At 48.1% G+C, this 16,814-nt stretch overlaps 1 protein-coding gene across 3 annotated transcripts in view; it reads right to left on the bottom strand.

The window, feature by feature from the left end:
• Positions 1-10,089: 10,089 nt before the first annotated feature.
• The window catches only part of GALNT17 (polypeptide N-acetylgalactosaminyltransferase 17), a 406,327-nt gene continuing 399,602 nt past the window's right edge, over positions 10,090-16,814 (bottom strand). For all 3 annotated transcript variants that reach the window (XM_081819619.1, XM_081819617.1, XM_081819618.1), the window contains 2 exons: positions 12,301-12,468; positions 10,090-11,629 (listed from right to left, as the gene is read on the bottom strand). In XM_081819619.1, coding sequence (XP_081675745.1) covers positions 11,501-11,629; positions 12,301-12,468 — 297 coding nt within the window. In that variant the 3' untranslated portion in view covers positions 10,090-11,500. The remainder of the gene's footprint in view (positions 11,630-12,300; positions 12,469-16,814) is intronic.

The raw sequence follows: 16,814 nt of genomic DNA, 5'->3' as shown, positions 1-16,814 counted from the left end.
TTTCCATAATAGCCATTAATGGTATTGACTAAACTGTCTTTATCGTTGCCCTCTTATGGCTCCTGATGAAAAATGCCCCCAGGCCATGGCTCCTTTGTTATAGCTAATCATGGCCAAGTGCAAGAGAATGGTAGTGCTATCTCCGGGACAGATGGACAGCCACTGGCCAGACCGTGGCATCCAGTGCCTGAGATGTTTGGAGAGACAATGCCCATGAAGCACTTTATTTTTTAGTAGTAGTAGACTTATTTTATAACAGTTTTAGATTACAGAAAAGTTGAAGATACTACAGAGAGTTCTCATAACACATCCCCCGACCCACAGTTTCTCTTATTATCAACACCTTTCTTTAATATGATGCATTTGTTATAATTAATGAATCAATATTGATATTTTTAATTTTAATTCTAATTTTTTTAAGTTTCAATTCCAGTGTAGTTAACATATGGTGTTATATTAGTTTCAGGTGTACAATATAGTGATTCAGCACTTCCATACAACACCCAGTGCTCCTGACGAGTATACTCCTTAATCCCCGTCACCTAGTTCGCCCACCCCCCACCCCCCTCCTCCCTGGTAACCATCAGTTTGTGCTCTATAGTTGAGTCTGTTTCTTAATTTATTTCTCTCTTGTTTTTTCCCCTTTGCTTGTTTTATTTCTTAAATTCCACATATGAGTGAAAACGTATGGTATTTGTCTTTCTCTGACTTTTTCCACTTAGCATTATACGCTCTAGCTCCACCCATGTTGTTTCAAATGGCAAGATTTCATTCTTTTTTATGGTTAAATAATATTCCAGTGTGTATGTGTGTACCACATATTCTTTATCCATTCGTCAATCAATGGACACTTGGGTTGCTTCCATATCTTGGCTATTGTAAATAATTCTGCTATAAACATCAGGGTGCATGTATCCCTTTGAATTAGTGTTTTTGTATTCTTTGAGTAAATACCCAGTTGTGTGATTGCTGGATTGTAGGGTAGTTCTATTTTTAAATTTTTGAGGAAACTCCATACTGTTTTCCACAGTGGCTACACCAGTTTGAATTCCCACCAACACACGTGGGTTCCTTTTTCTGTACATCTTCTCCAACACCTGTTGTTTTTTGTGTTGTTGATTTTAGCCATTCTGACAGGTGTGAGGTGATAGCTCATTGTAGTTTTGATTTGCATTTCCCTGATGATGAGTGATGATGAACATCTTTTCATGTGTCTGTTGGCCCTCTGGATGTCTTCTTTGGAGAAATGTCTGTTCATGTCTTCTGTCCATTTTTTAATTGGATTATTTGGGTTTTGAGTGTTGAGTTGAATAAGTCCCTTATACATTTTGGGTACTAACCCTTCATCAGATATGTCATTTACAAATATCTTCTCCCATTCCATAGGTTGCCTTTCGGTTTTGTTGTTTCCTTTGCTGTGCAGAAGCTTTTTATTTTGATGTAGTTCCAATAGTTTATTTTTGCCTTTGTTTCCATGATATATCATTATGAACTACAGTTGATAATTTACTCAGATTTCCTTTTTTTTTTTTTTTAAACTCAATGTCCTTTTTATTGTCCCAGGATCCCATCCAGGACACTACATTGCATTTAGTTTTCATGTCTCCTTAGGCCCCTCTTGATGGTGACCTTTTTGCAGACCATTCTTGTTTTTAATACCTTGATGGTTTTGAGGAGTAACGTGGTCAGCTATTTTGTAGAATGTCCCCTCTACTGCGATATGTCTGATGTTTTTCTAATGATTTGCCTGTGGTTCTGGGGTTGTTTTTTTTTTTGGAGAAAGACAGCAGAGGAAAGTGACACTCATGCCTTCCTGAGACCCCCATCCCAGCTTTGGGTGGATGGCTCTGTTTAGAAAGCATATTCTTACACTGAGCTCAAAGCCATAGCCTGGCGTCCATCCATTTGGCCCACTTCTGACTCTCTGGGTCATAAAGAAGAGATCCAAACTATCTCCCATGGACGTTCTCCCACCCCAACCCTTGGTGGCCCACTGAGTCTTCAAGGCAGTGACCATTTCTGCCAAGTTCAACACACTTGGTTTCTTCCTTTATAAGATGTGAGTTCCAGGCTCATTACCACCCATTCATTGAGTGGACTCCAAGGTGGCAGGACAGTCACTGGATTTTCTGCACCAGGATCCCACTGGCTTCTTTTGGAGCTTGTTGACCCATATTAAGGCAACTAATAACTAAAGCTCATTTCATTTTTATACTAGATGCTTGCTAAGCCTTATCTCCCCGAGCATGCATTATTACAGCAGTTGGCTTTTCAGACCAAAGTGCAGGAACTTCTATTTATCTCATTAAAGCTCATCATGTTACAACCCCATTATGAATTATATATATGAAGTTATGGGTATCTATATGCAAGGAAGAAGTAGGGAAGGATGTTCATAAATGCAATGAACGGTGTTTCAAGGTCTCTCTGGGTGGTGGGATTATTAATGTTATCTTCCTCTTGTTATTACTCACTTGCATTATCTAATTTCTCTAATCCACCATCAATTAATTTATAAATTACATTAAATTTTGTTGTTGTTGTTGTTCTTGTTTGAATCAGATTATTTTCCTAGCCTGCGGAGGATTTTTTGAACCGTTTCAGGCAGATTGGCTCCTCCCCTGTGAGTCCTCAAGTGTGCATGTGTTGGAACTTTAAGCTGATAAACACGGAGAAGTTGGAGGTAGGAGGCCAGAATCTAGGGCAGCACTGGCTGTTCTAAATCAGCTGCTGCCTCATTGGGACGAAGGTGCTCTGGGGACTCGGGGACATGCTAAACGAAGTCAATGAATCTCAGCTCCTCTGTCATCTGAGGATCTGTGCAGGAACCTAGACACAGTCCTGGTAACAGCCTAGTCCTCCCCCTCCTCTCGTATCTGGGGTTTTTATGTTAGGACAGAGGCCGCAGAGCAAAGTCACCCACATAGACAGTGTAGCCTAGTGGTTATGAACACGTGCTTCATGGTGGGGTCTGAAACCCACACCTTCCAGTTGCATACTCCGTGAGATCGGGACCGGTTCTTGATCTTTCTGGGCCTCGGTGTCTCATGTGTAAAGGGAAAATGGTAGCAGCTGCCAAGAGGTCGCTGGGAACACGCGCGCGCCCACACAGTACGTGCTCAGTTCGCGGTGGTGGTTGTAGTTACGGTGGTAATGACACTTTGGTATCCCACTCTCCAGTCCTACCAGAAAAATCTCACCAAGTGCCGGCAGTTAACACCAGCCTGATGAAGAAACCAACAGCGATTCAAGGAAAGCAATAAAAACAAAAAATACCAAAACTGGAACCCAAACCCAAACCCAACCTTCCCCGCCTTTGAGAGAAATACTGGCTTGCACTCACCTTCGTCAGCCTCTGGGCACCCGTGCCCAGCCTCCTCCCGCCTCTGGGCAATTCTTTGTGGGTAAAAACGATCTTTAAAGAGTGCCTAACTTAAAATAAAAAACTCAGAACACGAAGCGAAAACACGCAACAGCAACCGACTTCCCACCACAACAACCCAGAGCACAGACTCTTTCTTCCTCAGAGGTGGTGGCTTTCCTCCGCTAAGCTGTCCTCACTCATTTTGATGTCACAGCTGTCAAGAGCTGGGCCCTGACTGATTGGCACTTCGGGGAGATTGTCACAAGCACTAGGAGAGCCTCAGACAGCAGGGGCTGTCCATCAGGGTCAAGGTCAGGGTTAGGTCAGAGTCAGGCTGGGGACGACCTGAGCACAGTCTTGGTGGGTGTTTCCAGCTTTTTCTTTCCCCAGGCTCCAGCAGAAAGCCATTTCCTCTGACCTGTCACCTGCTTCAAGCTTAGCACCATGCTGGTTACTCATTAGAACCTCATGGAAAATCCAGAAAGAAACATAGGTTTACTCCATGGGCCAGAGCAGCACTTCTACCCTCTCAAAGAATTCTAGAAACAGCCCCAAGGCACATTTAGAACCTCATCAATTCGGGCAAATTCATGGTACCTTAGCGCTGGGCTTCTGTGAGCAAAGGGAATCTCAGTATGAAACAGTGATCGGGAAATGTAGTCTCTGTGAACACCAGAACTGGAACATTCCTCTGGTTCATGCTGACACCAGATGGGGGCGCTCTTCAAAGAACATGTAAGAAGTGGGCATGAATAACCGAGGGGTGGAATGCGTGTCAAGGGGGTTTTTGGAGGCACTTAAAACCCGTGCAGTTAAATAGCTTTCTGTTTACGTTCTTCATTTTCTAAGGCTTCTTCGTATGAGCAAATGTATAGGCAGCGTTAACTCAAGTATCACAAATTCTGAATTCGAGAGAGGCGGCCTGTCATGACACCGAGAAATTCGGAGAAGTGACCTTGGGCGCTGGAACGTGGCTTGGTGCCTTGGGCCAGGATGGGGAGGTTTCACCATTGTGTGTGTGATTCCAAGGGCAAAATGTCTGGGGGCAAATTTAAAAACCGAGCAGCCTAGGGGCCCCTGGGTGGCTCAGTTGGTTAAGCGTCTGCCCTCGGCTCACGTCGTGATCCCGGAGTGCTGGGATCAAGCCCCGCATCAGGCTCCCTGCTCGGCGGGGAGCCTGCCTCTCCCTCTACCCGCCGCCCCCACTTGTGCTCTCTCTCTCACGCTCTCTCTGTTTCTCTCTCTAATAAATAAAATCTTCAAAACAAAACACAACAAAACCGAGCCGCCTGCATATTCTTTTTTGTTATCTGCATGGCTGCATTATGAACGCCAGCCTTGTAACTAACCATTGACGGTGCCAAAGGCTTTTGCAGAAACCTCAACGTCTGAAGTTCATGCTGATGTCTGTTTATCCAGTGCCCACGTCAGTGTGTCCACTGGAAACCCCGCTTTCCTGGCCTTTCTGAGCTGCATACTGGGTATGAACCCAGACCCCCTGGGACTGGGGGAGGGTTGTTTTATAATGTTACCTGCCAAGGTACTATGTATTTGGTGAAAAGAGTAGTCCAGTTCATACTGATGAAGCTCACCGAATCTCTAAACCTCACTCTGACCAATGCTTTCCAAAGTCCTGTCCCACAAGCTCTTGCTCCACATTGAAAATCAGAAGAAAAACAATCCTGTGATATTTCAGTTATGAGGTTTTGCTCTCATCTAATATTGCACCAAGTTTGGGAGTGACCCAAAGGTGAGCAAAATTTGGAAGAAAAGCAGGAGTTGAAAACAAGTCCCATAGGGATGAGACCCATCATAGGTCTGTTGGTACCACGTCCTTATCCAACTTGGCGGAATGCAAAGAGACGCAAGCTGTGCTTTTCCAACTGGTGCTTTTCTTTTCTTTCTTTCTTTTTTTTTTTTTTTAGATTTTATTTATTTAAGAGAGAGAGAGAGAACAGAACAAGCAGGGGAAATGGCAGGCAGAGGCAGAGAGAGAAGCAGGCTCCCCGCCGAGCAGGGAGCCCAATGCAGGACTCGATCCCAGGACCCCGGGATCATGACCTGAGTCGAAGGCAGACGCTTAACCGACTGAGCCACCCAGGAATCCCCTCCAACTGGCACTTTACAGGCACCTGCAGGTTCTCTGACTCCTGCAGTTGCAAGCCGTCCATAAGATTTTCAAACGTTGTACCTTCCTTTTGTTAATTATCTAAAAACTAACATAAGCACATTCTGGATTAGCTGGATGATCGGGTGCACGCCCACTGTGAATTTGGGGCAGGGCTTTGAGCTGCTGTCACGACATCACCAGCACTAAAAAGTTCTACAGTAATTGTCCCAGGGGAAGGGGAAAAAAAAGGAACGGAGATTTTAATATAAATGTGTTTGCCCCTCAGGAAAGCCAGGGGAATGTAGATTCCTGGCAAGCAGGGTCTCTGTCTGCTTCGCTCAGTGCTCTGTCCTTAGCCGCATCCCGGGCGAGCTGGGATGAATGAATGTTCTGTGTTGAATGAATGCACGGCGAGTAAATATTTCAAAAGCAGCTGGAGTACAGAAAAGAGGAGGAAGATTCGAGTTATCACAGGACACAGAAGAACCTCCGCTAGGGCCACATTCAAAGCAGCAGGAACTTGGTGGAGGCAAGGGAGGCCGTCACCAGGTTGAATGAATGTTCACTTACATTTTACTGACTTTGTCGATTTGTTTGTATCGACTTGTAAATTTGTTTTTATTTTATAGTGGTAACGGGTCTATGAGCAAAAGCCGTTTTATGTTTACACATATTTGAGAAACACGACAATAAAAGATAAATTAGGTCAACCCCGAGGGGCTGTGAGGATTTTTTTTTTTTTCTCAGAAGGATTCCGTCTATTAGTTTTTCTAAGAAACAGGAGATAAACATTTTTTCACAATATGTGACCAATCCTGCGGCAAACGGACGTGCTTCCCTAGCCAAGAAAGTTAACCATTTCTCCAGATGGCGGAGGACACTCTGTCTCCTGATCAAAGGCTGCCAATGGTTGTTTTTCTCTCCCTTATAACCCGCAGTGTTACAACTTTAAGGCACACTGTGGGTTTTAATATGCAGTTAATCTTATTTTCAGAGCTTGAGAGGGTGGGCGGTGGGAAGAGGTTACTGAGACTTGGCCTCTGCTTGGCTCACCAGCAGAAAGCGTTTTCTGCCCTAAGACAAGCTGAAGAGTATATGAAGCAGATGCCAAGTGATTAAGGTAGGTGGGCATCCAATGAAAGAGTGAATGAGATGATATTTTGACCCTGGGGTATTAGAAAGCCTCGGACTCTTTATTAAGGATGATGACGATAACTGGCCAGGGCTGACAGTCTCCATGTTCTGCCACCATCTGCAGCACCAATGATCCCTGCCTGGCTTGCTTAGTTCTTCAACTTGGCTCTTTGTGCCTGGGTGGTGTTGGAAGCCCACGGCAACAGGCAGCCGATAAAATCAAGCTGGGAGCCGCACTTGCTCCTCAGCTGGAGCCTCCTGGGGGCAAGAACACTGAAATCTGTAAATACACCAAGACCCGCATTTATGCTGACAGGAGTAGACCCTATTTCAGGACTGCCCAGGCTCCAGGGGTGGGGAGACCCTATATGTTGTGTGTGTGTTCTTTCCAATATAAGCTTTAAAGGGTAAAGACTAAGATACTGATCGCACACTTGCTCAATGAAGTTTAGCTCCTTCTTCCTTCCCCCCGCCCCTTCCAAGGAGTCTTAAAAAGCAAACCAAAGGATAAGTGTCCAAAGGTGATTGTTGAACTGAACTGAAATGGGCCTCTGGAGTTTGGGGCTCACTGCGGAACGCTATGCCCAGGTTTCGGGAACTTGCCTGATAAGTGAGAAAGCAGAGTGGCCAAGAGATTCAGATTCATGATTTGGGCAAGAGGAAAGGCAATGGATTAGGAGCTGATGACCTGGAGGCGATCTGGAGCGAGGGGAGGTTACCTTTTAGTAGCAGCACCATTTATAATAGCCAAACTATGGAAGCAGCCAAGTGTTCATCCACAGATGCATGGATAAGGAAGCTGTGGTAGATATATATGGTGGAATATTACTGAGCCATCAAAAAGATGAAATCTTGTCATTTGCAATGACACAGATGGAACTAGAATATAATGCTGAGCGAAATAAGTCAGAGAAAGACAAATACCATATGATTTCACTCATTGTGGAAGTTAAGAAACAAATGAGCAAAGGGGAAAAGAGAGAGAGAGAGAGACAAACCAAGCAACAGACTCTTAACTATAAAGAACAAACAGATGGTTACCGGAGGGGAGGTGGGAGGGGGGACAGGGAAACTGGTGATGGGGTTTAAGGAGCGCACTTGTCATGATGAGCACAGGGTGATGTATGGAAGTGTTAAATCACTACATTGTACACCTGACATGAATATAACACTATTTGTTAACTACATGGGAATTAAACTAAAAACTTAATAAAAAACAAGCAAAAACAAGAGGAGATGGCGACAATGAGCAGAGACTGGGAACCCTCGGCCAGGCACCTGTCAGCTTCCTGCTGGCCTGGGCCTCCTGGTTTCCTGCACCAGCTCCAGGCCCCTCCCAAGTCCATCCCCTGGGGGGCTGTCACGGGGGTTGGGGGGGTGGTTGGCGGGGCCGTCACTCAGAGTAGCAGTCCCAAGCAAAGTGGAAGGAGAGAAACAGCATGCAAATCGGGGACAACCCGTGGGGCAGCCTGGGAGAGCCGCCTGCTCTGCCCAAGCCTGACTTCGGCCCTTTGGGAAACTGGGATACTTCTCAAGAATGGTAGGAAGATGTATCAGATGGAGAGAAACGGCTTCAGGAAACCAAGCAAAAGGGCTCAGAGTGGGTTAAGATGGTGGCTTCTGGCCCGATTGTGCTTTCCCAGTCTTCCCTATCTCTCCTTCTCTGGCCACCAGAATAAGCATGAAGAAGGCATTTGAGAAAGAACACATACAGAATCAGAGAGATCGGCGGTGAGGCTTGGACATGTGTCACCATCGGTGAGGTTTTCTGCCATATAAATGGAGAGGGGAAATGAGAGAAAAGAAATAGTCACCAGATAGGGCAGTGGGGGCGCAGGGGAGGGGCTGGGGGGACAGAGGGGGCGTGGAGCAGTGGCTGTCCGACCTCAGCCCCCTCTGAGGCGTCCCCCCCGTGAGGGCGGGGAGTGATCTCCCCATCTACAGATGGTGCCAACTACCACTGTTTGCTGAAGGAGTGTGAGATGCCCCTGGAGCCCGACGCTTGGAGCTCCCTGCCACTGTGCGGAGACACGGGGCCCTGGAGCTTCCAAATTCCTCCCGAGGACTGGGATGCAAGGCTCCCCAGGGACCTGCTTCTCTTTTCTCTCCTCCCCCTTTGACTTTGTTCATTCCTCTTCTCTGCCTTGGCCTCTTGGCCCGCCACCCCCACCACCTTCAGGTCCACAGGGACCCTGTGGGGTGAAGAGGGTGCCGTCCTGGGATGCTGGCCTCGGGCTCTGGCCTGTCTCTCCAGGTAGCTGAGCCTCTGGGAGGTAGCCCAGGTGAGTGCTGACAGCAGGTGCCCATATGAACACAGAGAGCCGCCCATGGTCCTGAACCAGCCCCACCACTGTGCCCCCTGCCAACACACATCAACAAGCAAACCCAAACATCCTGTCCTGCTGCACAGGACACCAAAGAAGGGTACTTCTCTCTCGCACGTTCCGGGATACTTGCTGCTATTCGTATTTCAGAGGTGCAGCTTGGAGCACGAAGGAGCCCCAGATGCAGTGAGCGTGCTGGAGCACTAGAGGGCGCGGGCTCCCACTCCATCAGAGAACTGGGCTGGTCTTGCGGCTTACTTTGGTTTGAGGCCATTGGGCCCCTTTCCTGAAGAATGAAGGATCCCACTGAGTACCTCACCAGGATTTGGATCAAAACCTCAGCCAATGGTAAAACAGGATGATGCCTTCTTTATATTTTTCCTTCAAGACCCACACAGAGGGAGAATGGTGCAGTCAGGGCGGGATTCCTCCCCAAAGCATCGTATCACAATCGTCTCTCAATGTCTCCCTTGACCCCCCTGGGAACGTGCAGACCTTAGCTCTCTTCACTTCACGGTGGCCCTGAGACTCTGATATTAAAGTCTGATGAGCTCCTTATTACCAAACGGCATTATTTTCCATCTCATGGACCCAGTTCTCATAGAACCCAAAAGAAAAATGGGAACGTCCACTGATATACATGTCTGTGTAACATCCAACAGGATAGACCTTCTTGGCCTCCTCAAAGAGAAGAGGGGCTGTCCTAGCTGAGGGGACCCCTGACCAGACCCACCTCCGTGACAGAAGGTCTGGCATCTTTAAGGATTTCACATTTCCATGACAAAAAGGGGCAGATGCTTCTGGCAGAGGCACTGTGGTTTTGAGAGGTGTCAGCGGCTGCATGGCATCAGGAGCGGGCAGATCAGGGCAACGCGGCCAGGTCGCCTCAACCCTCCTCTTTTCAGCTTCCTGCGCCAGCCTGACCCTCGTATGCTGGGGGCCACCAGGGGGTCAGTGAGTGAGTGCCAAATGTCAAATTCTGTCCCTCTTTGGGGGAGGAAGTTGAGTCCAAGTGCAGGCTGGTTTTCTCAGCCTCTGCTCTGAGGGATGCTGCTCACAACAAGACCAAACCCTCAAACCAAAGGCGCCCTCTGCCATGTTCCAGGAACTCCCCCCGAGCCCCGGGTTCTGGAGGAACCAAGAAGCAAGCAAGGCTGTTTTGGGAAGTGCTCACATGTATTTATTTCACAAGGGAGGAATGGGGCGGGGGACGATCACCAATTAAGATGCCACCAAATGAGACACTGTGAACCCCAAACTGGGCGACTACAGGATTTGGTTCTGGGCAGGGCTTGGCCTTTGGGGATAGCATGAGGGACAGAGAGGGAACTGGCCAAAGGGACAGCCTTCATCTGGGGCTCCACATAGGGCAAGTCTGGGCCACGTCCTCCTGGCCAAAGAAGCATGGCCAACCCCCCAGCTTCCTGCAGCCTTGTCCCGATCCAGGTGAGCAAGGAAGCGACAAGCCCAAGGCCACACGCTGACATCTGCTCTATCACACACTCCTATGCACACACCCGGACACCCTCATGCACGCGCACACACGCAGTCACGCACACCACAGGCACACACACTCATAGGCATGCACACGCGTCCATATATTAACTCTGATTTATAAGTGCACCCTAACCAGAGGGCAATCGAAAAAAATTATTACTCTTCAGAGAGGAATCGACTGCCTTCTCCCCTGTCAGCCAGCAGAGCATGGGGTGAAATGAGGTGAACACGGAGCATCCTCCAGGGTCCAGGCCCCCTCTGTTGTGCCGGCTTCAGTCCTTAAGCTCTGGGTGAGTCAGGGCTCCCTGATCCCCGGGGTGGGGGAGCAGAGCTGCACCGGCCCGGCTCCAGCCCCAGGGGCCCCCTCACAGCCACGACCTCCCTATGCGCTCAGCCCCTCCGTCTCTGGCTCCCTGCAGACGCAAGCAGAGCAGCTGGCCCATGAACACCGGAGCCTAGAGCCCCACCACGGAAGCATTAATTCCTTCCAGGCCATCTTAGGGAGGGTCCAGAAAAGTCCAGGGCTGTCCATCTGATGGAAAGGTTGGGGGTGGAGGCTGCCTTGTAAATGGGCATCTGGGCAGAAGCAATGTCGAGGGACACAGAGTCTCAGGGTCTCTTCCAAGAAGGGGGAGACAGGATGCGGCTGAGCACCACCCCTGACTCTGTTGAGGCCTGGGGGTGGCATTCAGAAGCTGCTGCAAGAGATGAGAAAGAGGGGCCCCTGCCAGTCCCAGTCCTGAGAGTGGCTGGGGAGAGGATGCAGAGGACATGGGGGTTCACTCTGTGGTACGTGGTCCGCATCCAGGTGGCAGAAGACACGGCTCCTGGGTTTCCAGAGGAGGGGTGCGGGGCTTTTCCAGGGAGCATAGGCTTCATGGCTGCTGAGCGCCAAAGGGGGGGCACCAAGTCTCCATCCGGGGCCCCTGTGCTGCTCTGGAGAAGCCCCGGGAGGCCCGCTGAGCACCTGCTGGCTTCCTGCTGTCTCTCTACCAGTGCGGCTGGTCCAGAAGACGGCAGACCCCAGGCCGGGGGCCAGGCTCTGGGGGCCCCTGCTCCCCCCCACCCCCGCTACTTGATCGAGTTCTTAATTGTCCACCTCTGTCCCGTGCAGCTGCGGAGGATGAGATCGATGCCAGCCAGGCCCCGGTTCTCCACCTCTAGGCATCGCCCTGTGCCCTTATTCATGATGGCTCCATTCTGGGTAAAAGGAGGAGAAAGACAGAGAGACAGAGACATAAAGAGACAGAGAGAGAGATACAGAGACAAAGAGAGACAGAGACAGATGGATGTAGAGATACAGAGAATAAGGTAGAGAGAGACGGAAAAGAGAATGAGAGAAAGAAACAGAGAGAGACAGAAACGCAGAGAGAGAGAGAGATGGAGAAAGAGGTTTAACCACTGTAGTGCCTGGCACATGGCCTCTCGTGGGGAGCAGTCCCACCAAAATTCTTTGCACAGGGGGAGGGATCAACAGAGCCTCCTCCAGAAACCCCAAAGCCAGAAAATGTATCAGCTTCACCAAGTTTGAATGGCAGAACCAGGTGACAAGCACCGATGGGGGATGGTGTCCGAGTGGGGTCTGACTTTCTCCATCCTACTGGCTACTTAGCAGATTTCAGAGAAATCACCGCACGCTCCCCTCCCAAGGTTCATCAGAGCCCAGCCTGCCTGATGCTGCTGCAGGGACCTGGGAGACTGTCACACCTGCAATACTCCTCCGCTGATTGCCCCTGGACGCACTTTGGGTTCATGAGGCTGGCCCAGGGCTGGAGACCTCGGGTGCTCTTTGCTGGGGAAGTTAGCTCCCCCTGTGGCCCGCAGCAGCCTCCCCTGCTCTGGGGTGCTGGCTCTTTCCCTGGGGCACTCACCTGGATGAAGTTCCAGCGCTTGTACAGGCTGCTCTTGACTTTGTCACAGTCGAGGAGTTGGGGCAGCCGACTCTTGGAGTTGTCCACCAGGCAGCGGGTGTCGGGGAGGAGTGTGGTGGTCCCCAGGGCGCCCAGGTGCAGGAAGCCCTCCTTGGTGTAGCGGGCAAGCTGGGGAGAGAGCAGAGGAGAGGGTGGGGAGAGGTGACTCAGGTCTGCAGGTCCCACCCATGCGTCCCTGGCTTGCTAAGCCTGGATACAGCGTCTCCAGGGTCAGGCGGATTTCTTTCTAAGCATGTCCTCAGTCAGCGTTTCTGGACTGTGGGCTTCTGTCCAGCAACATGAGGGAGCAGAGGAATAAATAAAAGAGCAGGACGTCTGATTTCTAAAGCTTGGCTCTGCTCCCAGCTGGCTGGGAGCAGAGGAATAAATAAAAGAGCAGGACGTCTGATTTCTAAAGCTTGGCTCTGCTCCCAGCTGGCTGGGCAACCCTGAGTAAGTCACTTAACCTCTCCGAGTCCGCATTTCCACCTCATTTGTAAATTGGGGTTAATTAATTAATTCCACTCTGGTGTAAAATACCCAAAGAGGCAGGTCACTGAAAAAGAAACAGATATATTAAAAAACATTCAACTTAACAGGTGTTAAAATAAATAAACTAAAACAGCAAGGTGATACCACATTGAAAGAAAAAACAAACCTATTCTCATTTTGTCAAGGTTAGCATAAAATGGGCTGGAGTGGGGGAAAATTACGACAACATTTCAAAAAGGGGATTTCAAAATATATTCTTTGTGCTTTAAAAAAAGTTTTTTTTTGTCTTTTGACCCAATAAATCCACTTTTAGCAATTTATCCCAAGGTAACAATCAAAACCGGGAACACAAGTTAATGTATATAGGATATTCGCTGCAACGTTATTTATAATGACAAAAAAGCAGAAGCGTCCTAAAGGCGCACCACAATCCTGGTACCTGCTTTCCGCTCCATGCACACCAACAAATGCTGGGGGATTGTGGGGGCACTGGGGTGGCTCAGTCGGTCAAGCGTCTGACTCTTGGTTTCGGCTCAGGTCATGATCTCAGGGTTGTGGGCTCGAGCCCCAGGTCGGGCTCCATGCTCAGCAGGGAGTCTGCTTGAGATTCTCTTTCTCTCTCCACTCCCCCCAACTCCTGCTTGCTCTCTCCCTTCCCACAAATAAATAAATCTTTTTTTTTAAAGCCACATCCTTCACTCTTCCTTCTATACACCCTGGGCAATAAGACTTTCGAAGCAATGTCCTTCAAGAAGTGAAGTCTGTTTCTCCATCCCCTGAGTATTGGTGACTTGCTTTGACCAACAGAATATAGTGGAAGCAAAGATGTGCCAGTTCCTGGACTAGACCTTTAGCCTTGTGTGCCTCCACCCTCTTGCTCTTGGAGTCCTGTTGGCACCGTGGCAGTAAGCTCTGGATGGCCCAACCAACAGCCAGCCAACCACCAGACAAGTGGACAAGGTCGTCCTAGATTAGGCAGCCCTTGGCTGACCTGCTAGGTGCCAAGAGATGTATGAACGAGTCCAGCTGAAATCAGCCGAGCCTGGTCCGGATCACAGAACCATCCAGCTGATCTGGATAATGCATAATACATGCATATTGCTTTATGCCACTAAGTTTTTTGGGGGATAGTTGTTATGCAGCAAGAGCTAACTGATACGGAGATGGTGCTGCCTATCAACTCTTCCCACAGCAGGACCCATGCTACTCAAGTGGCCTCCCTCTCCTGCCTATCTGTGTTGTTTAAAATTCTGTATTCCAACCTTTGAGCAAATGCATTCATCTGTCTTTCACATTCTTTTAGGGGCAGGGACTGTGTCTAATTAATTTCCTTCTTTGCTAGGAGAAAATCACAGACCAAGTGCTCAAAAAATGTTTGTGAATGAGCACATTATAAATGTGGTGAGCGACATCATTTAAAAGATGCAGCTACGTCCATTCATTTTAAACTCCATAAGCATGTTTTGAAGAGTTCTCTGTGTGACCAGCCTGGGAACCGGTTTCTGAGAATATGAGGACGTGGCTGTGTTCCCACTGATAATTCCAGTGCGGGCTGGTGAAGGCAATGAGACAGGAAAGTACATGTCTCATTTTTGCTCTCACATCCTATGAGGTGGCGGGGGTAGGAGTGAAGATTATTAATATACAGCTAGTGCCGAATAAATTAAAAAATAAAATTACCAGCTTGCATGTATTAAAGGCACACTCTGCATCATTTCTAAGCATTGTACAGAGAATAAAGAATGTGATTTTTATAACTCAGTGAGGTAAGTTTCTATTACTCTCCCCGTTTTAAAGATGAAGAAATTACGGTCTGAAGACATCTGGTCACCTGGCTGGGTCCTGGCCTCTCCCCTTGGGACCCTAGAGACCCACATGGTTGGCTGCCCTGGCCCAGAAGCTGAGCAGCAAAGGGGCCTCTGCCTAGATGATCCTGGGCTTCTCCTGAGAGTCTGGGCATTCTGGCCAGGAACGAAGCCAGAAGGCAGCTCTGGGCCACCAATGCCTCTTCTCCAGGGGATAAGATTTTCTGCAGGGGTTCTCATTGCTGATGAAAACTACTCAGAAACCCTCTGCCTTCATCCCCAAAGGGGGGCCCACCTGCCCCCCTCTGAAACAAGTGACAGGGAGTCTATTAAGTGCCCTTGAGAGAGATGCGGTTAACATGCGCTTTAAACCCAAATTAGTTCCAAATCAGAGTGATTGTCAGAGGCAAAATGATAAGAAAATCAAAAGCTCTCCTTGCCCCTCCCTAAACAATGTCTCTCTGAATATACTCAAATTCACCAAATGCAAAGTGATGAATGACAGCAAGCTGCTTTTATGTTCAGGGGAAAGACATACACAGCTTCTTATTGAAATTATGAATCAATCTATTATCCAGCAGGCAAATGAACAGCACTAAGAACATTAATTAACTGAGCATATCTGTGACCCAGATGTTTAAAGAGCGAAGCTAAATGCCACCGAGAGTTAGAGGCTCTCCTTTCTGAGGTCTGTGAGCAAAGGATGAGACCGCAGCTACTAGGACCTGCAAAGCCAAGCACCAGCCCCAAGCTGTGCAGGCATTGGGGTGGGCAGGGAGGGTGGGGAGGTCCTACAGGATTTCCATTCTGGGGGAAGGTGCTTTCTCAAGCCAAAAACACATGCATAGGTTCTGCTGGCCTGGCCAAGGGGCCGGGGTCAGGGGAAGGGCACTGTGGTCTGAAAGGATGGTGGGGCTAAAGTTACACCAACAGATGTCACACTGCTTCTCCCCCACAAGGTAGGAGGGTGGTGCGTGCGCAGACCTCATGCCAAGCACATCCTCCTTCTTGTGCCAGTCCTGGATCGCTAGTCTTTGTGGTGTCTTTGGACCACTGTCTGGTCCACCTCCCCAGCTCCCCATCCCTGATATTCCTTAAGGACCTCTGCTTCCTGTCCTCTGCATGTGCAACAGGCTTTCCTGCCTTCAAGGCTTTGCTCCAGCTGATTCCTTTATTGGACTTCTTCTAGAACATTCTAGCTTCAACTTTCCTAGACTTCAGCACAATTCTTTCCATCCCACAGTGTCTTCTGTAACTCTTCCACCCCCCAGCCCCCCACACCTCCTCTCAAGTCTTTGGTGCAACATGATCCATATGCTCTGGTGTCTCACTCCAAGGTGGTGTGGGAGTATCTCATTTCCTCTTGACCATTCTGGGCATCCACTGACTAAGTGATGGATATTTGGGTTTCTCCACTTTTTGGCTATTATGAATTATGCTGCTATGAACATTCATGTATAAGTTTTTGTGTGACATATGTTTTCAATTCTCTTAACTCTGTATCTAGAAGTAGAATTGCTAAGTGTTGGGTCATACGGTAAATCTGTGCTTAAATTTTTGAGGAGTTGCCAAACTGTTGCAAAGCAGCTGCAGAGTTTACAGGCCCACCAGCAATGAGCCAGGGTTCCAATTCATCCACATCCCCATAAACTCTTGTTATTGTGTTTTCCTGTCTTCTTTCTTTCTTTTTAGAAAAATTCTAGCCATTGACTGGCTGTGAAGTGGTATCTCATTGTGGTTTTGATTGGCATTTCCTTCATAACGATGTTGAACATCTTTTTATGTGCTTTTGGCCACTTTTAGATCTTTGGAGAAATGTCAATTCCAATCTTTTTCCCATTTTTCAATTGGGCAAATTGTCTTTTTTATTGTTGAGTTGTAAGAGTTCTTTATATATTCTGGATGCTAGACCTTTTCAGATACATGTATGAATGGAGGTATTTTCTCCCATTCTGTGGATTGTTCTTTCACTTTCTTTTTTGTTTTGTTTTGTTTTGTTTTTTCACTTTATTGAGAGTATCCTTTGAAGCACAAAAGTTTTTGATTTTGATGAAATTCAACTTATCAATTTTTTCTTTGATTACTTATGCTTTTGATGTCATATCTAAGAAACCACTGCCAAATCCAAGGTCATGAAGATTTACCCATATGTCTTCTAAGAATTTTATAGTTTGAGCC

This window comes from Leptonychotes weddellii, chromosome 5 (assembly GCF_054177405.1).
Source record: "Leptonychotes weddellii isolate Sample4059 chromosome 5, ASM5417740v2, whole genome shotgun sequence".
Taxonomy (NCBI): Eukaryota; Metazoa; Chordata; class Mammalia; order Carnivora; family Phocidae; genus Leptonychotes; species Leptonychotes weddellii.
The sequence above is the reverse complement of the archived record's forward strand: the minus strand, read 5'-3'. Positions and strand labels throughout refer to the sequence as shown.